Source organism: Tasmannia lanceolata, unplaced genomic scaffold (assembly GCF_043159265.1).
Source record: "Tasmannia lanceolata isolate RefF3 unplaced genomic scaffold, GAP_Taslan_0.1 ptg000007l, whole genome shotgun sequence".
Lineage (NCBI taxonomy): Eukaryota > Viridiplantae > Streptophyta > Magnoliopsida > Canellales > Winteraceae > Tasmannia > Tasmannia lanceolata.
The window spans coordinates 11,702,717-11,727,107 of NW_027518684.1; the positions used below are offsets into that span (position 1 = coordinate 11,702,717).

The 24,391-nt window shown below is 37.1% G+C and overlaps 2 protein-coding genes across 3 annotated transcripts in view; both read right to left on the reverse strand.

Annotated features, from left to right (window-relative positions):
* Positions 1 to 705: 705 nt before the first annotated feature.
* LOC143880972 (vacuolar protein sorting-associated protein 60.1-like) lies at positions 706 to 8,118 on the reverse strand. Its single transcript, XM_077383945.1, has 7 exons — positions 7,843 to 8,118; positions 3,881 to 4,032; positions 2,065 to 2,158; positions 1,904 to 1,975; positions 1,646 to 1,757; positions 1,332 to 1,480; positions 706 to 997 (listed from the first exon to the last, which is right to left on the reverse strand). The coding sequence occupies exons 1-7, from the start codon at positions 7,909 to 7,911 to the stop codon at positions 944 to 946; spliced, it is 702 nt and encodes a 233-aa protein (XP_077240060.1). The 5' UTR covers positions 7,912 to 8,118; the 3' UTR covers positions 706 to 943.
* Positions 8,119 to 15,690: 7,572 nt separating this feature from the next.
* Positions 15,691 to 24,391, reverse strand: part of LOC143881903 (serine/threonine-protein kinase STY46-like) — a 35,073-nt gene continuing 26,372 nt past the window's right edge. For both annotated transcript variants that reach the window (XM_077385243.1, XM_077385242.1), the window contains 9 exons: positions 23,992 to 24,131; positions 23,785 to 23,892; positions 22,702 to 22,775; positions 19,260 to 19,435; positions 17,338 to 17,433; positions 16,782 to 16,862; positions 16,587 to 16,637; positions 16,212 to 16,352; positions 15,691 to 16,058 (listed from right to left, as the gene is read on the reverse strand). In XM_077385243.1, coding sequence (XP_077241358.1) covers positions 16,032 to 16,058; positions 16,212 to 16,352; positions 16,587 to 16,637; positions 16,782 to 16,862; positions 17,338 to 17,433; positions 19,260 to 19,435; positions 22,702 to 22,775; positions 23,785 to 23,892; positions 23,992 to 24,131 — 894 coding nt within the window. In that variant the 3' untranslated portion in view covers positions 15,691 to 16,031. The remainder of the gene's footprint in view (positions 16,059 to 16,211; positions 16,353 to 16,586; positions 16,638 to 16,781; positions 16,863 to 17,337; positions 17,434 to 19,259; positions 19,436 to 22,701; positions 22,776 to 23,784; positions 23,893 to 23,991; positions 24,132 to 24,391) is intronic.

Sequence of the window (24,391 nt, forward strand, 5' to 3'; positions counted from 1 at the left end):
TTGGAACCTTGAAATTAAATAAACTTTCCATAATTTAAATCTAAATTTTGGATCTAGATCGACCTCAAGATCTAATTCCAAAATTCAAGAATAGAAAAGATAATTGGATTGCAAATTTCTAAGCCTATATGAACTGCAGACTAGAATTTCAATACAAAAACCAAAATTGAGAAAATTATCTGCAGACAAGAGTTTGAATCGATGCACTGTTTGGATTGCAGGAATTTTATGAAAAAAGTCTGAAAAGGAAAAATACTTCTAAAAGGTCATACATTTTTACACTTGAAAAAAAGATAGCTAGAGCCAGCAATATTCAATTTTTACATATTAGGACCTTAAATTTATGATAATATATTCTTCTAAATTAATTATAATCATATCATTTCCCTCTAAATTGTGATAAGAAAAAAATTCCAAAAAATTTTGTTTCCTTCAGAAATGTTTTTCTTGCAATCCAAACAAGGCTCGAATGTGAAATTGAAGAAGTCAACTGAATCAGATATTCACTGGTATCGTTTGTGGCAAGAATGTGCAAAAAGCCATGGGTTGCAGGTATTGTTTTAATTAATCGTTTAAAAAATAAGGGAAACTTCGTTTGAGATTGTGACAACCGATTGTGAGCCCCAAACCGATTAATGGAGTCAAATCTTTTAAAGGAACAGGGCCATAACTTGAGAAAGAATATGTCCATCTATAAGACCTGCATAAAGAAAATCCAGTCTCTACTGTAACTATTTAATGACCATAAGCAAGACAAACTGTCACAGCATCAGCTTCTGTTTAGTGTTAATTATCATTTTAACCTAATAGCAAGCTACAAGCACACTCAAATGAGGCTCCATTCTAATGAGAAATTACCAACCATATTTCCAATAAACTGGTTTCTTCGATATTAGAGACCAATATAAACCAAGAATTTTACATACAATACATCCCCTCCCTCTTAACCACGAATTGATGCTTGAGGCACGGCAGGTAAACCCAGTTCATCTTCAGCCTGTTACACAAGAAAATTACATGAAAATACAGAGGAAAAAACAAAACAAACAATTTCATTTTACAGTAAAAATCCTTGTGTGTCATCATAATGCACGAGTTATTCAAATGCTGAAATGAACCCAATAACTGCAACCCTCATTTTGATGATTTGCAGCCCTCTAAGGCCCTGTTAGTTTTGGATTTTGAGAATTGATTTTGTCCAAAACCGATAATTGGGCTCAATAATTGCATTTAGAACCTGTTTGTTTTGTAACTCTATTTTTTAAACAAATCAGAGTCGCCTGTGTGAATTTTTAGCAATTAACAGAGGTAATGCAGATGATGAATGCTACCTGTGCGTTATATCTGCCAGGTGGCATTGCTGCATTGCCTGAAGGTGCTGAAGGCAAATTGAGTTCAGCCTCCAGATCAGGTTGAAGATATGAGGGCATGCTATCATGCTCAGTCTCCGTTCCCATGTCAGCTTCCAAGGCATCAAGCTCTGAAATCACGTTATCAAAAGAGAAAGCGAAACAAAGAGAGTGAATCAAAATGTACAGAATCCAAGAGCCCTGACCATGACCATCATAAACCCATAAATGAAACTAGTTCTGATGCAAGTTACATATGAAAATAACTCCCAAACGAGAATATGTTGTTAGATTACCGCCCATAAGGTCGTCTTCATCAATGTCATCGGGTACACTGTAGCTTCTACCAAGTGATTCTTGAATTTCGTTACTCACGTCCATCAGATCCATCATCTCGTCTTGCATGTTCTACACATAGCAGGAATCAAAGGAACCATTACTCAGAACACTGTGATGAGCAACGTGCTATCAACTTATCATAAATTCATAAATTAAATGAGAAGCTTAGATCGAAAACAAAGATGAACCAGGAGAAAAGTGTTTCGGGATCATACATCTATGTCTTGAATCTTAACAGTCTTCATCATCCCCTTTAACTCCTTATTTGCAGATTTCAACGCTGACATCTGAAAAGACGGTAGAAAAATTAAGTAAAAGAACTTTGCAAAAGCATCTAAGATATTTTTCAACTTTGCCGAGAAACTATTACACTTACTGTCTGTTGAGCATCTTTAATACCCTCGGCTGCAAAAGAAACCTGATCAAGGTTAAATGTTTGATTATAGAGCATATCACGTTGTCCTTCATACCTGCACAAAAGACATAAAAACAAACAGGTTGCGAGAAGAAAGATTACAGTAGAAAACAAATACTGATACGGATATAAACATGGATATGGGAACAGATATATGACTCCACATTATTTTTCGAAATTCAGGACAGAGGTACAAATGCAGGTATCCCAAAGCCATGAGAAAAGACACGAAACATATATAAATTACAATAAGAGAACTAAACTAGATTTAGATGCTTAAATTTAAATTGCAAATATACAGCATAACAACCAAGAAACATGATAGCTAATTTGGAAAGAGTGCAGCTATATATTTGACACTTAGACAGATAATTTGAAAAACAAAAGTATCCATGAAATATCTGGTATGAGTACTAATTTCAGCATCTTTTGTTGAAGTGGGTATACATTGCAATTTGTTCTATTAATAACTAGAAAAATGATGGGATCTCAAAAATTTTAAACAATTACTGATTTATTATTAATCGGTAAGGTAGCTCCATTGTGACCTGGCAGTCATGGGTTCGAGTCACGCAAACAGCCTCTCTGCAAAGCAGGGGTAAGGCTGCTTACATCTAGCCCTCCTCAGACCCCGCAATGGCGGGAGCCTCGTGCACTGGGCCGCCCGTTTTGCTGATTTATTATTAACAAAACAGAAAAAAAAAATTAATGGTGGTGTTGTTGTTTGTGTCGTCATATACTTTCCATTGTCCGTACATTCCTAATTGAGTCAGAAGTGACTAAGTATTAAGCTATAAGATGTCGACTTAAATGGATGGTCCCCAAACTTTAAGTTGATTGTCCCCATCATCCTAAGTCACTTAAAAGTTAAAACCAACGACTAAAACAAACCCCCATGCTTGAAAAAAAAAACCCAAGAACTAAAACAAAAGCCCAGGAAAAAAACGAAACCCCAAAACTTTTTGAAAATAAGTAAAACACTCCTGAAAATAAATAAGTAAATAAATAAAAACTAATTCTTGTTCTCTGTGAGTACCAAAACTGCTAAATGCGTCACATCTCTATTTTCTACAACGTTCAAGCCATGTCCAACATGACTTCGACAAAAACAGCCTAGCTTAACAATCTTTTGTCACAAAACATGGTTTTAGATTTCCAACAAAACTAATACGAAACAATCAAAACATTTTTGTTTTCATCCCCGCTTCGTGTACCGAAATTGAAACACATATTGAAACCAAAACTGTAAGTACAATAGTGGTATACATCAGTATGTTCTACATAATTATATTTATATGAATTGCAAGTGAAATGTGGTGTATATATTATGTATAAATATTTATATCAATTACATATGAAATATGATATGAAGAGAATTATCAAATATGTGCGAGCGCGTGTCACTAGGTGTTCAATATTGTGAGGCCTAATATAGTTAATTGTCTTGCTTATGTGTTGGTTTCTAAGTGTATATTTGTGCTTATCCAAGCATTTCCTGAAGTTTCGTCTTAAAATTCTATCATTTGCATATATTCCCATATGTATTTTACATGATTTTCGCCAAAATTTCCAACCGAAATGAAACTTCTCTGTTTCTCTGGCAACCGAAACCAAAAGCGAAATTTGAAACCTTGCTCAAAACTGCCTATGTATTTCAATTATGTGATTTGAAGAGTGTCTTTAGAACTATATATCTCTCGAAGTATATGACTGATATAATCATGAAATACGTAAAGACAGTTACGTGTGGAAGTGATAGCATGCAAACTGCACCTACATTCGCTTTTGCTTGAGAACCCTCATTGCCCGAGCTTTCACAGCTTCTTGAGCAGGACCAGGTCGTGTCCTTTTAATTTGTTCTTTATAACTACTAAGCTCAGCATCGAGCTTTTTGATCTTCTCATCCACAGTATCACCTCTTTTGTTAATCTGAAAAATAATATGCATCCGTAAGAAAGAAAAATAAATATGAAAACATGATTTGAAACATAAGGCAGAATTAGAACGATCTTAATTGCAAACATGAAGCACGACAATTCTTAAATAAATACAATGGAGTCCATAATATTCTGAAACATTTTGAAGCTATCCTTACATCTTCCACACAATCACAGATACCCAATGGGAGAACGAGAACCATCTCATAGGGAAATTCTATGTGAAGCATGATTAAACGTAGAGGATGAGAACTGTCACAATGGGAATCTAAATCATGTCTAACGATGCTTCAACTATAATATGCATACTATGACGCCACATTCCCACTCCATCTAGAATACTTAATTTTCTTATGAAGGGATAAGAATAGACAAAGTGGGCCATGGAAAACCTCCCAATAAATACGAAAGTACTTTTTTGGACAAGCAAATAAAGAAGGAAAATCAACAAAACCTATATAAGAACTTTTTTGACAGACTTAAACATTTTCATCCTACTCTAGTTCCATTGACACATTGGCATTAAGGAGCATTACTATAAATTTAAAAACATCTTCCAATTTTAGAAATCTTTTATTCTTTCACTGGACTACCCTTGCATCTTTTTTGTGCAAAATAATCTGAATTTTGTCTTTCTATACCTTGACTTCTTTGAATTTTAGATTATCCAAAAAGGTTTATGGATTTTTCTGATACCTTGAAATAAGGTTGTTAGTGTGAGACTCGTGAGAAAACATCTTATGAATATTGAAGCTAGAAAATCAATAGAGTTGTTACTCGTTGGGTAAGTCACAAGAAGTGTTGAGTATGAATAGATTAATAAAAGGATTTGAGTGTGTGAATGGGATTGCTAGTCAAGGGTAGTCCATCCCTTGTGCTAAGGTGCGGGAGCTTTTCTATCTATGCCACCAAAAGTGGAAGCGTTTTGTCAAACATCTGCATTAGATAATTATGTAGAACAAATCTACGATTGACTCTCTGATACCAAATTATGTAGATCAAATTTACGATTGAAGCTCTACCACCAAATTATGCCGCAACTTATAATATACATAAAATCCAAGATTCGATGCGTAGCTCTTGATTACAATTGTCAACAATATACCTACAGAAAATCACCACAACTAGCCTTTCAATGGATAACAAATTAAAAGGATGAAAATCTTACGAAAAAATAGATCTAATCTAGGTTGATTATTAGATCAAACCCCCAAAATCCTACAAAAAATTACTGCAGAAATCTTTGAAAATTGGAGTCTTCCACTCCAAGAAAACCCCACCAAGCTCCCTACAAAACCCTATGAATACTGACGTGAATAGTATAATGGGAGTGAAGTGGACCCTCTTGTATCCTAATTCACTCAAGTGATTTAAGTGAAACTAAAAAAAAATTATACTCAACCAACTATGCCAAATTGTCCTGCATTGAAGTAGGCTCCATCAACGTCAGAATTTGTCTTGCGAACCGTCCCAACTACGCTCACTTCTTTAGTTAATGTGGTTGATCCATTACCAAGGTTTTAAAATTCGGTTTCGGTCACCATGGAAACGGAAACATTTCAGTTTCAATTGGAAATTTCGGTGGAAATTCTATAAATTCATGGAAACGTATGCAAATGACAGGATTTAAAGATGAAACTTCAGGAAATGGGAGAATAAGCAGAAATACTCACTTAGAAAACCATCATATAAGCATACACAATCATCCATAATGGTTTAAAAACATCAAACAGTCACCTATTGACATGCATTGTCAAGCATGTCTGATAAATTAGTACATACCAAATTTCACACGTAATTGATATAAATATTTATACATAATACATGCACCACATTTCGCAAGCAATTCATATAGATATAATTATACAATACATACTAATATAGTATACACTATTACACTTTCGATTTTGGCTTATGTGTTTCGGTTGTTTCGGGTTTCGGTGGGGATGGAAACGGAAACATTTTGATTGTTTCATGATGGAAATTTAAAACTATGCCCATTTCTGGGTCACGACGAGCCCCCCTTCCCGTGGGGGTTTGGCTCTCCTTGCATAGGTTTTAACAACCTTTGGATGCTCTAACTTTCACATATGTTGATCCACCATATCATCAAGCTCAATGTGAGGTTGTACTACATCAAATAAGATCCTCACTTTCAACCATCTCAACAATGAAAGGCATCAACAAGCTAATCGGTGCATTATGTGTGAGGAAGAAAGTAAACCATATCTTTAGCCTTGATGTCCAGTTAAAGGGGTTTGGAGCTTTTTCCTCTACCGTTTTCCATGACCATCAAAGTCCTTGAAGGGCGGAGATGAATTCATTTACCAGACAATAGTGATGTTAAGCAATTCTTCATTTGCTACCAAATAGTGATATCTCTCAACAATTCTTGCAACGTGGACAACTTCACGTCACAAGTTAGGATGAGGCATGAGTTCTTCACATGTGATGGGAAAGATCACTTGTGTGTCTTTTGGGCAAAGATGAACCTAGTTTCGTAAGATGTTCGAGCCACCTAGGTTGAAAGAGTAGATAGGGAGGCCACCAACAAATAGATCAAATCCACTATGAGTAATAAATATGTATCCGACATTAGGTAAAAAAACTAATTGTATCCGCAACGGTATGTGCTTGGTAATGCATTCTACAGACTATCGTGAGGAGATCAACAACACACGCCACACAAAGAGGAAATCAAAAGAAGCTAAATTGACAAAAATAAACAGGTAAGAAGAAATTATGATTGGATGTAGATCTCCAAAACTTAATTGAACTAGATTCCCAAGCTTTTGATGTATAAAGTCCCAATGAGGATTGCAATACGAAGAAAACAAAAACTATAAAATTACATCATTTCCCAAGAAATCCAAACCATTTAATGTCCAATGGTCGAGTGGAGATGCTGAACCGATTCTGTGCAGACTTAAAGATTTCTCTTCTCCTTAGAGTGGGAGAAGAATTATACTGGGGTCAAATTTCGGACCACATCTCTATCCTCTTCAAGTCGGAAGACGAGTTATGACATCATGCTTCCTTTAGATTTGAGCAAATGTTAAAGTCATAAGGACTACAAAACATTCGTATGCAATTGGTGGAAATCAAAGTAGTTCGAAGGAAACTCAGGAACTAGATTGTTTCATGAACTCAAAGCTTTAAAGTTGGCTCTAATGGAACAAAGTTGGAGCTATTTGGCTCTAATGGAACAAAGTTGGCTATCATTCAGTATTTATTAATCAACTTAAGTTGGCTCTAATGCTGAATGATAAATGCTCTAATGCTGGCTCCAACTTAAACAAGCTTTAAAGTTGGCTCTAATGCTGAATGATAAATGCTGAATAGATCCAAGGCCTAGAGCTCCAACTTAAAGAAGCTATCATTCAGCATTTATCATCAATCTATAGATCCAAGGCCTAGAGCTCCAACTTGATTAATAGAAAAAAAAAAAAAGAGCCAATATCTTGCACTAAATTGGGATTGCGAAGTGCCTGAAGCACCCCAATATCAACCCACGAAATAAGAAAGTTTTTGCTGAATTTTATGTAATTTAATAAAAGGGGGGGGGGGGGGGGGGGGGGGGGGGGGGAGGGGAAGGTAAAGGAAAATCAAACCCATGGAACATAAAATAACATGAAGTTCATGAATGGGAACAAAAACTTGTCAAATTCTTAAACTGAAAAAACAAAGAAGAATCAAACGCTCCAATAAATTCAATAGAAAAGAATCTCCGAGAAGCAAAGAAAAAACAACAAACGAGAGAAAAGAAATTCAAAACAAAAGCAAAAGAAATAGAGAAAATTACCCTTTCAGAAGCGTCATTGATGGAAGGAGGAGGTTCTTTCTCCTTCTTCCCACCGAAAACCCTCTTCATCTCTCCTTCTCTTTCAACTACAATTCTTCAATCGATGGATCGATTCTATAAATCTATCAGAATTCAGAAACAATCGACAAGGAAAAGACCGAAGAATTCAAACCAACAGATTTCAGAAACTCGGACTTAATAAAGAAGGAAAGGACGAAGCTTCCCCACAATCTACAAATCCCTCTGAAATTTCAGCGCTGGGTAGAATACGAAAGACGATACCCATATATCTCATACCCTACTGATATTCGCACTACCATGTTTTGATAATGGGTAAAAAAGGGGCGGATATATTATATCCCTAACGTTATTTAAACTTCTCTTAGTTTGCCCCATTGTTTAAAGTTTAAACATGGTAATGCGTAGGGGTGGCCAGACCCGAAGAACCGAACCGGAACCAAACTGTTTAAAAATACTTTGGGTCGGTTCGGTTCCACTGATGAAGAACCGAACTTATTCGGTTCGGTTCCGGGTCTAATGTTCTTGGTTCGGTTTTGGAACCGAAGAACCGAACTTTTGAATATATATATAATATTTTTTATATTTCTATTATACATATACTTATTAATATAAATTACTTATAATATTAATAAGTAATAGTTAATACTATTCTAACTTCTAAGAAAGTAACTTATATTATAACTTTAATTAAAAGTTTTTATAAATTATAATTAGTAATTAGTAATTAGCCATTAGAACCGGACCGGACCGAACCAATTATGTTCGGTTCGGTCCTACTATGTACTACGGTTCGGTTCGGTTCTTACGGTTCATGGAACCGGGAACCGAAAAAAAAAAGTAATCAAGGACTGAGAACCGAACCGGTTGGCCACCCCTAGTAGTGCGAATATTAGTAGCATTCTCTTATTAGTAAATGGAATAGAATTTCTGTGGTAGAGTTTTCAATTAGGATGGCTGCCTATGTTGTTTGGGTTATGTTAGATATTGATTCTATAGGAGCTAACATAGATAGGGTGTACCTAAGAGATTATCTATCTTCATAGGATCATGCTAAGCGTTGATTTGTGGAAGTTTAAAATGGGCGTCTACAAAATGGTCCATTTTGTGCTTCTACAGATCGAACGGTTAGGAAGGATCCTATGGAGATGGTTTCTTAGGAACAACCAATCTATGCCAGCTTCTATGAAATGAATGGCTTGGATGAGTCAAACAACATGGGAGATGGCCTATATAAAAACTCTACCTCAGATAGAATTTATGAGCTTGAGCTCAGATACTGCGCCGTTACTCTTATTGATTATTCTAATTATGATAAGATGATTTTAGACCTTTTATTATTTTAAGGGGAAAATACAGATACACCCCCTCAACTTTTTCAGTTCCCGTCCACCTTGTCACATAACAAGCATTATTGAAAACTAAGGGGGTGTCTTTGGTACCTTTGATACCACGGGGTTAAAAGTGGAATTTGGCCATAGTTGAGGGGGTGTATCTGTATTTTTTCCATATTTTTATGGTGTGTGGGCGTGTATAGTCCAATAATTTTCAAAGAGTACCTACTCCAAGTTGAAGGGGGGGTTTTATATGACAGCTGTGAGGCCAGCCATACTGTACAGCTCAGAATGTTGGGCTACCAAGAATCAGCATGTGCATAAGATGAGTGTAATGGAGTCGCGAATACTTAGATGGATGTGTGGTCACACAAGGTTATATTGAATTAAAAATGAAGACATCCGTAAAAGGTTGGGGGTGGCACCAATTGAGGAGAAGATGAGAGATCACTGCTTAAGATGGTTTGGGCATATCCAACATAGGCCTTTGGATGCTCTAGTGAGAAGAAGTGACTCGTGCTAAATTGATGGAATGAATAGAGGTGGGGGTAGACCGACAACAACTTGGGTAGAAACAGTGATGAAAGACTTGAGGGCTAGGAACATAACAGAGAGCATGACCTTAGATAGATAGAATGAAAGAAAATGATCTATGTAGGCGAACCCAGCTAGTGTATTAGTCAATTTGAGCCAGGTAGATCCTTTCACCTTCTTCATGAAAATTTTCTAAACGATTCATTAGCCGACCCAAGTAGTTTGGGACAAAGGCTTAGTTGAGTTGAGTTGAGTTTACAGTACTCCTACTCTATAATGTGATCCAAACTATCCATTTGTTGTGCCAAAAATGTAAATAGTTTGTGCCCCAAAAATCATTTCCGTAGGATAATCCTACAGAGCGTAATGCATCCAAGAATAATAGAAAATCTTCAATTTCAAAATTTAACACCCACAATCTCCAAATCCCTCCACTGATATTCTCACTACCATGTTTTGATAATGGGTAAAAAAGGAGGCAATGACATTTTCACTCCCCCTACAGTACGCATTCGCTCCCCTTGACGTGATTGGACGTAAAAAGAAAAAAAGAAAAAAAAAGGGCGGATATGAGGTGGCTGGTCTGACGTGACCAGCCGCGAAAAGCCTTCTGCGATGGACCTTAGCAAATCCCGCTCCCTTATTTAAACATCTGTTAGTTTGCCCCATTATTGGGAAATGTTATCAGCAGTAGTACTACTGTATTCTGATGATTGCACTCCTCACTTCATTAAAATTATGGTATGGCCCGCACAATAGGATGATCCAACCGTCCATTAGATGGGCCACAGCCTAAATAGGTTGTGCCCAAAAATTATTTCCATATGTTGATCCTAACCCTCAGATCTGCAGAGGGACTGAATGTTAGAGGGTTGATCCTTTAGAGGGTTGATCCTTGTGCCCCAAAAATCATTTCATATGTTGATCCTAACCCTCCGATCTGTAGAGGGACTGAATGTTAGAGGGTTGATCCTTTAGAGGGTTGATCCTAACCATCTATAGATCGGAGGGTTAGGATCAACATATGGAAATAATCTGAGGCCCGTCTAATGGACGGTTTGGATCATCTTATGGTGCCGGCCATATTGTACTTTTAATTAAGTGAGGAGTGTCATCATCAAAATACAGTAGTGTTGATTACATTTCCCTTATTTAAACATGGTAGTGCGAATATTAGTAGCATTCTCTTATTGATTCCTCTAATTACGATAAGGTGATTTTAGAGCTTTTATAATGGGAAGTGATATATCCGTCCCTTTTGATTACCTTATTTAAACATGGTAGTGCGAATATTAGTAGTATTCTCTTATTGATTCCTCTAATTACGATAAGGTGATTTTAGAGCTTTCATAATGGGAAGTGATATATCCGTCCCTTTTGATCACCGGGAACACCCCCATCAGTGTTTGTGACAATAAGGGGCATTGAATTCTTCTCAAAAGTACAACACCCCTCTTTAGTCATCATTAATGCGTTGACAAGGGTGTTCCTGGTGATCAAAAGGGGCGGATATATCATTTCCCTTTATAATTTGTATGGTGTGTGGTGGTGTATTGTCCAATAATTTTTGAAAAGTACAGTACCCCTACTCCATAGGGTTATCCAACTGTTCATTTGTTGGGCCAAAAATGTAAAGAAGTTGTGCCCCAAAAATCATTTCCATAGGATGATCCTAACCCTACGATCTGTAGTTGTTTCCATAATGCGCAGTGATAGAGGGTTAGGATCATCCTATAGAAATGATTTTGGGGCACAAACTATTTACATTTTTGGCCCAATAAATGGACGGTTTGGATCATCCAATGAAGTGGGTCATACCGTACTTTTTGAAAAATACTAGACTCTATGGCCACACACCATATAAAATATGGGTGATTCTATATAATAATACACTAATTGGGAGATTAGGAGAAGGAGAAGAAGAAGTCAAAAGAGATTAGGAGATTCTATAAAATATGGTTTGATAGTGTTTTGAAATTAAGATGATCGAGATAAAACGTTTTACAAGTAGGCTAAATATAGAAGTTTTTAGAAGATTTCCACCCTATAAATTCGCCACTTTCCCCAACTCGTAATTCAATGCAAACTCGTATCTTAAACTACATTCCTAGTTCGACTAAAACTAGACCGGACCTCCAATTCTACTCCTCATAATTTCAAACCCAGAGATTTTAGGATAATAATTCCAAACCCTCATACTTTTTAGAGAGATTTTAGGGTAATAATTTCCATCCCTCGTACGTTTTAGAGAGATTTTAGGGTAATAATTCCAAACCCTCATACTCTTATAGAGATTTTAGGGAGAGAAGCAACATGGAAACGTACCATAATTCCATCTGACGTGACTTCCTCACACAAATGGGATTTTTATTTTTATTTTGTATTGTTTGCAATGAGGAAGTCTAAACTGAAGGGAGCCCTTCCAAATCCAAAATCCAATTAGGATTTGAGTTTTTATATGGGATCCTGCATCGATAAAAGGAATGTGAGGCACACACTATTGGGTATTCCAAACCTTTTCATTTGATAGGCCTTGATTTAGATATGGCTTCAACCCAAACATTTCTCCATAAGGTGACCCTAACCCTCCAATATGTAAATGTTTAATGCAAACTGCACAGTATAGAAAACTCTATAGATTGGAACCAGTCATATTCTCTGTTTGGTTTGATGAATATGGTATGTTTTTCTTGAAAGTAGAACTGTTAATTATTTTAAGAATGAATCTGATTAATTGAAGTCAGATCTCTATAAGTCTATATGATCTTAAATAAGACTCTAACATGTTACATGATTATTATAATATTATCCCTTCCTTATATACAAATTTTTTTAAACTCCACGTCATACCATACGAAGGATCTTTTAACCTTTGTAGTTGCTAAATTTATAAACTAGGGAAAAATACACTTAAACCCCATGTGGTTTCTGACATATTCAACTTACCCTAATGTGAAAAAGTTACAAGTAGACCCCCTGTGGCTTCAATTTGTATAAGGTAGGCCCCCTCTATACCCTAATGTTTAAAAAGTTACAACTTACCCTAAAATCTTCTCCATAGGATGATCCTAATACGCTGATCCGTGGAGGTTTCTATATTGTGCTTTCCATTCTATACCCCCACAAATCAGACGCCCATAAAATGAACTGCACAATATAGAAACCTCCACGGATTAGCGTATTAGGATCGTAGGAGAAGATTTTATGGGCACGCCCTATCTACGTTGGGGCCAACAAATGAATGGTTTATATCACGCAAACAATGTGGGCCCCATTGTATTTTTGGACTAAAATTTCTCATCTTTAATTTGGATCATTAATATCTTGTAAAAAAAAATTTATATTTTTACTGAAAATGGAGAAGAGAGTTTTGAGAAATATATTGGGATTTGGGAGAAAGAAATTAAATCGATTGAGAGGTTAGGGTAGTTTTGTTAGTTTAGAAATTTTTAATGACTCTTTGAATATTACCCAATTCTTAAGGACTTTCTAGCATTTATTTTGCTAGGAGAGACTAATCAGCAAAAATCCCTAGTAAATCTGAAGTTTCTTGCCTTTCAATTCCAACTCAAAACCAGATACATAAGGTGAATATAATATAGATTGTAAGTAAGTGTGAATATAATCTACCTCCTCCTATAACGCACTAATATCTAATGATGAGAGTAAATTAAGTGAGTGTAAATCTAAAATCATCACTCACTCACTATTTTCTTATTCACAAACTAATGAAACCGGAAAATCAAAAGGAGGCTTGAGCGATATTAGTCTTCCACTCCAAATATCGCAGTATTGGAGCTATACAAGGCTCCCAATCAAAGTCGTTCAGATTGTAAATCCAGTCGAAATCGGGCTCCGGCGGATTGTCGGCTAGAGCACTGGGGAGGATCTTCTTATCCTGAGGAGGCTTTCTTTTCTGCTTCAATACAACCAGGAAGGCACAATCCTTGTCACTAACAATTGTGGTGAAGTTGGCATTCTCTTTGATCGGAATCCTCTTATGTTCGGCCGGGGACAAGAATTTCTTCCAATAGATTCTATAGATGGTGATCTGGGTCGGAGAGATTCTGATCTTTTGGCTCAGGAGCTCCTTCAATTCCTTGAAACCAAAGGAAGGATGAACGTCTACATACCCAATGTCCATCTCGCGCTCACCATCTAATAAGAAGACAGGGAAACTGCAACTCTCAAACCCAGAAGCTTTTAAACGTCTCATATTGGATGGAGGGAAAGAGAAAAAGGGGAAGTTGAATGGTAGGAAAAGGACATTGAAAAGGTTCAAAGGGAAGAGTTTGGAAGCTCTGTGGTAATAGTTTTCATGATCATAAACACGTATTATGGGCTATATATAGAAGTTTTCACAACAGTTTCCCTTCAAATTCGCCCTTATCCTTAATTAGTTTCCTACTTTGACTACAACTTGACCGGATGTAATCCTAGATTACTCTCTACAACTCAAACAAACCGATTACATATATTTTCGTATCTTGGCCCAAAATTTCGAGATCGGATCTCTCTATTGGCTCTTAATTTTAGAAATATTATAAATCAAAGTAAACAGCACATTATAGAAACCTGATATTTTCTGCATGTTTTTCTTAAGAATGAATCAGAATAATTGAAGTCTTGAATACAAGTCTGAAGTCTCTAGTATCTAATATCACACATGAATAATGATAAGGAGATATTATCAGCACTACTGTATTTTGATGATAGCAATCCTCAGTTTATTAAAAGCCATAGGATGATCCAAACCTTCCATTAGATGGGCCACGGCCTAAATAGATTGTGCGCCAAAAATCATTTCCATGGGTTGATCCTAGCCCTCCGATCTGTAGAGGGACTGTTTGATCCTAACCCACTACAGATCGGAGGGTTAGGATCAGCCTATAGAAATTATTTTTGGGGCACAATCTATTTAGGCTGTGGCGCATCTAATGGACGGTCTAGATCATCCTATGGTGCGGGTCATAGCGTACTTTTAATAAAGTGAGGAGTGCGGGCGCCCATGAGTTTATTCCCTCTTATAATATTATCCTTCTCATTCTATTTTTTTACTCCGTGGTACAAAGGATCTTTTAGCCCTTGTAATTGTTAAAGGAGCAATGATAGATAAAGTAAAGTTACGAACTTTTAATATTTCTAGAATACTTTCCGGACACAATTGCTTTTTTGTTTTTTAAAAGGGACTTGCGTTGGACGCTAGCAAATCCCCTCGTGGAAAGCCAGTTTACCTCTAGCTTTTGCATGAGAGAACAGCCACATATGCTCGCTTTCTAGCAGATTTTGTCTTATTATCTTAATTCATCTGAGGTGGCTGTTCTCTCTTGCAAAAGTTGGCTTTCCGCAAATTGCCTAGTAAATCCCATTATATAATATAATCTTGGGGAGTGATAAATCGACTCCCCATGTCTCTTTCTCTCTCCTCTGGGTTAGAGAGAGAGAGAGAGGAGAGAGATAGACACATGGGGAGTCGATTTATCACTGCCCTATAATCTTTTATATTATATAATAGATTATGGGCGATGAACCGCACATCCTCTCTCACTATCTATCTGCCATCATTTTCTTTCTGCCTCATCATGTTCTCATGTTCCCAGTTTTCCAGCAAACATGAGATGAGGAGAATTTTTTTTCACATTTTATAAGTTTTCGGTTCCTCTCTAATTTATTTTTTTTCATTTTCCACCTTCTTTGGACGACAAAGTGGACATCTTTTTTCTTCTAGTTCTGCTATTGGCTTCACAATCCGTCGTTGCAAATCGCCACTTCTGAATCCAGCATTACAAACCTGCAGTGCATTCTGCAGGATGATTGTATCATTATAGTTTAAGTTCCTTCTAGTGGCAACAAGCACTCTACAGATAAAGGGCCCTTTAAATAATGAGTGTGTTTCATTCATTTCATGCTATACAAACTGAGTAGTCATTTTACAATTGCTAGTCTAAGAAGCAAAGGGTAATTTAGGTGCAATTGCTGTATGGATTTTGTATTTCTGTGGAAAAACTATCACATTAAAAATATGGAATTCTCACAGATTATCAGAATAATGTTAGTGCTGGGCGTATGCCAATACAACCACCAGTTGATACAGATACATTTTTCACATTCATTCTACCTTTTGGGTAACAAGAAAGCAATACCCTCCTCCCCTCGGGGATTTTCCTCACCTTACTCTATAACCTCTATAACTTTGTAAAAAAGCCCACTCAAGAAATCTGAAAACAAAATGCCTCAATTTGGATATCCTAAAGAAACTGCCTTGATATTTTCAAATGCAACGCCCCAAGTCGGTGTCATGACCTACGTGTTATCAGCCTCTGAACTAGCCTGCCCAAAACAGTGAAGGCAAAAAAGAAGGTGCATTGAGTAGACTGCTATATAATGTAAAATTTGAGAAAGGGTTTTTTTTTTTTTCTGAATGGTAATCTTCCTTTTATGGTAATCTTCTTTTTGAATGGTAATTTGAGAAAGGGATCATACCTCAACTCCCTGAAGGAGATCTTCAAGTTCAACTATTATCTCTGTGAAAGAAGGCCGTATATTAGGAACTGCATCCCAACATCTCTGCATCAAGTCTACCAATCTAGGGTGTACATTTTCAGGGAGCATCGGCCGCAGCCCCTACAAGATGAACACTCTTTTGCGTAGGTATTCAAAGTATAATAGATTTTGCATGGTAAATCAAATTATGCTGCCAGGTGTCAATCAAATTGGTGCAAAGAACCCATTGACTTTCCAATATAAACATTGGGATCCTGAGATGCTGCCAGTTAGGGGTGGAAAAGCCATTTTATGATGTGATAGCATTATACACACTATGTTAAACAATGCAATTCATTTGATGAGATCACAAACCTCTCTTACTCCTAATGCAGCTTGTAAAGGTGTCATGTTATCATATGGGATCTGCAATACCGAAATCATGGTTAAATCATTAATCTTTTTGACATTTTTTGAATGATATCATTAATGTTTGACATACAGTTCACTTATTTTGACATTTAGTTGACCACATATCTGTAAGTTTAAGCTAGGATGTCTAGCGTGTACCTTTCCCGTAGCTAGCTCCCACAGCACTATGGCAAAACTGAATACATCTGCTTTCTGATCATATGGTTGATGATTTATAACCTTCCAAAATGAAGAGTCAAAAATGAATTGAAAATGCATCGTGGCATTATAATAATTTAAAAATACGATATTAGTACTTTAGGGGAATTCAGAAGCCAAATAACAAAAATGAAATAAGTTTAGAGAAAGAGAAGAAAAGAAAAGGTTTAAACAATAGTTGCTGTGAGTAGAAGTTTTCAACTAGCAAATACTTAATACAGAAACAGGGTCTCACTTCTCCCATCATACTAATCAATCCAAGACTTAATAGACACCCCGTAAAGAATCCAATCTTACTCATCGTATACCAAATAACAACGGTCAAATCCCTAAAAAGCAGCAAACCTCTGCACACCTGAGTCATACGTGCTGCTCAGAAATTTGGGATAGTATCAATTTTTTCCAATTTCATTTTCTAGATATACATAAGGTCTAACATTATAGTATAATATGCACAAAAAATGAAATTAAATATGAAAACGAAAGAGAGTAAAACCTCAGGTGCCATCCATCTGTATGTTCCAGTCTCTGCTGTCATAGCACCCTCTTGATTTTGGAACCGGGCAACACCAAAATCTGCAACCTTTACAACCTAGAGAAACAATGAAATTTATAACTATAAAATAAATTTGTCAACTTTGTAGCAACTTCTAAATTAACAAAGAGATAAGGCCATTATCAACATCAAACTGAGACTGCGGACATTTATCCTAAAAATGCAATACCAATTAATTCACCAATTTTTCTAGGCTAGTCAAGTTGCTTTGTCCCAGTTGTGGCCCTTCGTGGTTTAGCTAAATATGTAAGCAATTGTTAGGCGAGTACAAAAATCTTTTATATAAAAACATTTGCAACAAGCCCTGAGCAGATAAACAATCAGAATCAATGACTATGCAATGGAGGAGAAAAGGTAGGGAAATGACTCACAAAGAGAAAAGAAAATGCGAGATTGAAAAAAGAAGACGATTTTGGAAAAATGAAGCTAGTATGAGAGGATGGGGTGGTTTGAAAAGGGGGGTATTGAGAAATGAAGCTAGTAGAAGGTTGTGGTCATCGTAATCACGTGGGTAGTGGTATGAGGACGGGCATGGTGACCGGTGGCAATGGAGGTTGGCGGATTCTTGATGATGGTTGCCAAGACTCCCCAGGTGGAGATGATTTTTGTGGAGGGGATGGAGGTGGTGCCCGCGGTGATTGGTGGTGGTACGGGATGGAGGTCACCGGAGATCCAACGATGTTGTTGGATGGTTGGCTATCGTGCACGGTGAGGGCGCACGATAGTTTGAAAATCGAATTCGGAATGTGGTGGGGAAGCTGTGTGACGTGGCAGGTCACGATCTTGACTGGGTGGGCCCCCACAATATGGCATTTTTTGTTGGATTCGATACAATTAAGGCTATTGGGTAATGTAAGGGGTAATGGGTTTCCTTTGGGCCAAGGAGAATGCTCCTGGACAATTCATACTATGTAAATCTGGTGGGACTTCTGGTCCCTAAATTTGCCGGTATGAATATATTTGTCAATTTTCAAAAAAAAGAAAAGGGGGGTATTGGATTTTGTGTTTCTATGATGAACAAAGGGGTCGGAACTTCTTCTTCTTCTTCTTCTTTTTTTGAGGCAAAGAGGTGGAATGGGATTGTTGATATCTGAGGAATGTTCATGGAAGTGGAGAGGGCAATATATGGATTTGAATAGGAGTACGAAAGAAATGGGTGTCCGAGCGGAATATGGTTTAGGATTTGGAATTGATTTTGATGTTGGATAAATGTGCGAAGGGATGGGAACAAACATTTGGGATGATATAAATGTTAGGAGAGAACCATTATAAAAAATAATAAATGTTAGGAGTGATTGGGAATGGGATGAAAGTGTTTTAGGTGGTTGAATAGATGTGTTTTGGGATTTCAAATGGGTTGAGATGGGGACTAGGGTCTTCAAATAGGAGAACGAAAAGAAGAAACGGGAATTGGGGTTTGGGAGAGACTTGGATTAGTGTTTTCGAGTATGAGAAAAAGAAAGGTGAAGATGGAGAGATCAGATCTGGGATTAATCTTTCGTAGCTTTAATGTGAGAAGGAAAGATCAGATCTGGAAATAATCTTGCTCTAACATATCTGTAGTCAACCACGCTTGATATCATTTAAAGATGTTAACGAAAATAAACAAGGATGATGATAGGAATGAGAGAGATGAGACAGGCCACACAATTCCAGTGTTTTCGTGTTGAATTACCAAAGTTGTTCCTCAGAGAGAATCAGAGATGAACAGTCTTAATGACTGGAGAAACGCACCCACAAAAGTACAACAATGGAACTCCTCAAAGGGTGAAAGTTTTGTACATCATGTGTGTTTTCCGTTCTCTACACGAGAAAACTTCCTCGCACAATGTAAAACATCAATTTCACAAAATGAAACATACGTTTTGAGTGTCCATGAGTAGGTTGGCAGTCTTCAAATCCCTGTGAATTATGTTGTTATTGTGCAGGTACTCCATTCCCTTGCACACATCAATTGCAAATTTCAGCAATAAAGGTAGCCCCAGAACATTGTGATTCTTATGCAAAAAATCATACAGACTCCCTCCAGGCATATACTCTGCAAGAAAGAACATCAAACCATAATATGTAACTGGCTGCAAAAGGACTATGCAATAATTCAAACAATAGGATCAAAGCTAAAAATATATATATTACTGAAGATAATTGACAGTGCACTAACAGTACAAGCATGAGAATGCGAATGTGATGTGGAGATGTAAGGGCCCGTTGGGATACATTTTGTATTTGGATTTGGATTTGAGTTTTGAACACAAAATGAATAGATCCGGCAGCTCATGTTGAGGGAGACAGAGAGGGAAGGGGGTACTTCCTAGTGGAGGGGAAAGGTTGAGGAGCAAAGAGGGTGAAGGAAACTGCCAGATCTGTGGATTTCCAATTACTTATTTCCATAACATATTTGGAAATCTGATTTTTTTCACTGTCAATCGCTGATTTGGAAATCAAAGGATTTGATCCGTGTCCAAATCACAACACAAGAAGGGCTGCAAATGTGAGAAATCAAAATCAAAATCTTCTCGGCATCCAAACGGGCCCTAAGTGTACATGTACTCATGATTTCAAATTTCGGCCGAAATCCGAAATTTTGGATTTCGGTTGAGACTGAAACCGAAACGTACCGAAACTGAAACTTCCAACATGTGCAAAATTTCGGCCGAAATTTAGGAAATTTCGGCTAAAATTTTGAAAAAATAATATTTTTTATTGTTTTACATAATTTCGGTCGAAATTTCTGTAATTTCGGTCGAAATTTCTGTAATTTCGGCCAAAATTTCGGCCCAAAAAAATGACATTTGAAGACTTGTCACCAAATTTCGGCCGCTGAAATTTCAGTTTCAGCAAGGTCCAAAATTTAGTCCGAAACCCAAAATTTAGTCCGAAACCAAAATTTAAAACCTTGCATGTACTACTGGAAAATGAGTTTCAAACAAGCTTTTGAAGATGTAAGCAAAGGTATAGAACTAGATAACAATCCAAATAATAGATAAAAGATGTTAGTACCCATTCTATTAGCCTGTCTCAACTCAATAACTCAAATATTAATTCATTAGTTGGACTGTCTGGTTCAATTCTTAAGCAACAGAACTCAAAGGAACATTAGTCTCGGAAGAAATACTGTCGATGGACTTAAATTGCTAAGAATAATGGAAAAGCAATAAGGGGCCGTTTGGATACACAGATTTTAAAATCCAGGTTTCTAGTTTGAAAACAGTGTAAAAGAGGGTTCATGATCAAGCTGCTGCCGCTGTCCTGGCAGCGTTTCTTGGATTTTAAGTGAGAAATTCAGGTTTTAAAAATCTCTCCTGCATCCTTAGATTTCTAAAACCTGGAAATATGGGAGGATCTGCTACTCTCTTGCTGATGGAAAGAAGGGTGAGAAGTCAAAAACGACGGCTGGTCCGCTTCTTCTCTTGTCTCTTAGCTACAATTTTGAAGAAGTCCCGGATTCTAAAATCTGTGTATCCAAACAGCCCCTAAGTGAATTAATAAATATGAGTTCCAACGACCAACAGAGGGTCTAGAGTGTGCGACTGTAGGGGAAGGAGGGGGGATGGAGGGTTGGATATGGTAATTGGGCTTAGGAGAAACCTTAAAGATAGTGAAAATGTTAGTCTTTTGTCGATCCTTGGCCTCTTAGGGCCCTCTTATTATTCCCCTTTGTGTTCAGACAAGAGAATATGGACCCCCGATTTACAAGGCTCGTTTTCTGTTCATTATTTTTTCCACAGTTTGATGAGTGATGACAGATCCGACACCCATTTCACATGTATACAGCGATCAATGGTTCTTTCACGGGTAGCGGCTTTTGCTTGGACGGTGGGGTAAGAAAACCAGTAGTTGTGATCCGCTTAAGAGAAGTAAGATCCATCTCGCTATTTGGTGCATACTTTGCGAGAAGAGGATCGTTGGATCACTTAATGGTGCATTGTGCTTTTGCTCATTAGGTTTAGAAATCTATGATAAAATGCTTCGGACTTTTGTAGGTTTTCCAAAAAATCGATCAAGTCCATCATCTTGCATTGGAGTAATGGAGCTTTCGGTAGGCCTAGGCAAATTCTTTGCAGGTTGGTACCCTATGTCACGATTTGATATTGAAAAAGGAATAATCACATTTTCAAATATAAAAGGCGGCGGCTTGGGAGGATTATAACTAAAATCAAAATCAACTTCATATTATGAGGAAGAAGTGGAAAGAATCTCTCTTGATATGGTTCGGGTGATATCCTAAGAAATTGAAGGACGGTAATCCACGGAAAAGGTGCGACTATTATAATATCCAAGGTGGCATCCTCACCTTCCAGGTTGGGTGAAGTTCAACTTCGACGGAAGCTATAAAGGCAATCCAAAACGAGAGGGTATTGGAGGATTATTCTGGGATAGTCATTTTGAGCCAGGTAGATTCTTTCACCTTCATCAGGACAATTTTCTAAAGGATTCATTAGCCGACCCCAACTGGTTTGGGACAAAGGCTTAGTTGAGTTGAGTTGAGTAATTGAGGTACATTGATTTCCTTCTCTAGGTCGGTGGGTGTATGTGACTGATGAGGCGAATGTGAAAAGTTTCCTTTGGGGTTTGAGGCGGCAAGTAACTTCCATGGGGAGGTCCTTCAATTATTGAAAGGACTCTACGAATGCCTTGGCATGGGCGAGGAATAGAGCATTAGGTCCGTGTAAACTTGCAAAATTAGAGACCTATGCTTGATTATAGGCCCAGAGTTACAGCATATGAAAGAGGTCGTCTAATGAATAAGCAGATAAGTTTGAAAAAGGGAAATGGTTTTTTCGCGCCACCCCCCCCCCCCCCCCAAAAAAAAAAATCTGTAGGGTAATGCGTGCCCCTTTTAACGTGAATTGTGGGCAGACTTTAACGCTTTTTTATGTCAAATCACATTAAAAGGGGGGCGCATTATCCTACGGGAGGGCCCGGGGGCGAAAAAATCATCGCCCTTGGGAAAGGAGCAATGGAGGAAGAGGGCCTCGTGTTAGGCTCATTTTTAGAGAGGGAGAGCAGGTTAGAAGGTTAGGTGAAACGGCGGTAGGTTCTTTCGGGGCTTCGCTGATGTATATATGTTGTGGGACGCCTTGACCCTGTTGTACATACCCAGCCAACTGGTTATTTTAATAAAATTATCGTTACTGTTAAGAAATGACTCTCAACCATCTTCAATTAAATTTTTTGTGTGATAGAAAACGTAAATTCAATTAGTAAAAAAAGAGACTATGCCAACATAAAAAATAAAAAAAATTAAAGTATAAATCTGTAAGGAAAATAACAAACAACATATGCCAATAGGAAGTTCACTACCTGTTACTATGCACAACTGTGGAAGCTTTGTGCATGCGCCAATAAATTGAACAATATTCTTGTGTTGAACTTCCCTACAAACCATCATACAATATATGAAACCAAGTAATTATTGATGCCAATATGATAAAATGATATGGAGCTATGACAATGCAAAAGGCAACACAACAAGACCAATGCATAGTTACATAGTAAACTTATATAGGTACCATAGATACATGAAAGAGAACAAACAAAATGTGTCATGCCATAGAATTTGCTAGTGAAAAACTAATAAACCAATGCAAGAAGCCCCATAAAGTTGAACCATAGTAAATTGTATGACATATGGCAAGTGAAGTGAGCATAGTCAGGTTACATAGTGCAACTAAAGGCAATAAAATATTTCCTAAAATTCAACTATACCAATAAAAAAATTATGTGCCACGATGGAGAAAAAGATACCAGTTTTCGTGTTCAGCCATATACTGCAATATATATGAATGCCAGTCAAAAAACCAATTACTCCAAAAGCTTAAGCTGTTGGAGATGGCGTTATTTAATCTTTTATACTTCGTGTGGCCCCTCTTTTTAGGGTTGGCCTACATGTGGCACATGTGGCCCCTCTTTTGGGTTGGCCATTACAAGTGGTTTTTTAATATCAACAAGTTTTGAACCTAGGACGTTTTGCTCTTGGAGATTGCGTTATTTAATCTTTTATATTTTAACAGCCAGAAATGAGAAGGAAAAAAATTAAAGCCAAACCTATATTTATTCGCACTCGAGAACAAATAATTTCAGTTAGACATGCTTTAGTTGAAATGTCACCAAGAAGCTCATCACGCGAAAAATAATGATCATGTGAACATTAGGCATAAAGATAAGATCTAGTTCACAAAAATGTGTAAGAGGATTTTCTTCATAAGACAATGGATCCCTGGGAAGTGTCCAGCGCAAAATGATTTGAGGAACTTAATGAATATTGTGGAAGTTAAAGAAGCAAACTGTAGCTGGAGAATAATATAAATCAATAAATTAATAATACTCGATCCTAGATATAGAGTGAAAGTGGATTTCCATGGTAACTGTTCTGTAGCTATTCACCTTAGGATCATTACTTCTTGCACAAATTCTACCTCTAAAGCTTCATTTAAATGCTCAGATTTAAGAACTTTTACGGCAACATCCAGACCAAAGAACGTTCCGCGATACCTGTATGTAAACAACACAAGAAAGGTGTCCGCTGACAAGATGAAAACTAAATAATAAAATAAACAGGACTACTAAATTTCTTTATGGTTCCTGACTCACAAATCTCCACAAGATCCAGAAGCAATTTTCTCTCCTATCTTCAATAACCTCCTGTCGATTTCCCAATCACCAAGTTTTGGTTGAGCTGCCAGTGCCTTCTCTACAGCTGATTGAGAAGGCGATGAGCCAGACCATGTTCCCTACATATTTATCAACAGGATGACAAAGATTACAATTATTAAAAGCTTGCACTGACTCCTCACACACACAAAATGAGAAAAAAAAAAGGAAAGAAAAAGGCCCGGAGCAACTTCCTAGAAACATATCATGATAGGCTACAGAGAAGTACATGCTTACAAACATCAATAATAATAAAAAATACAGGCATGCCTTAACAGCATTAGAATGTCTCAAATGGTGCCACAATATGGAATTTTAAGGAAAATGAGATGTGGCATAG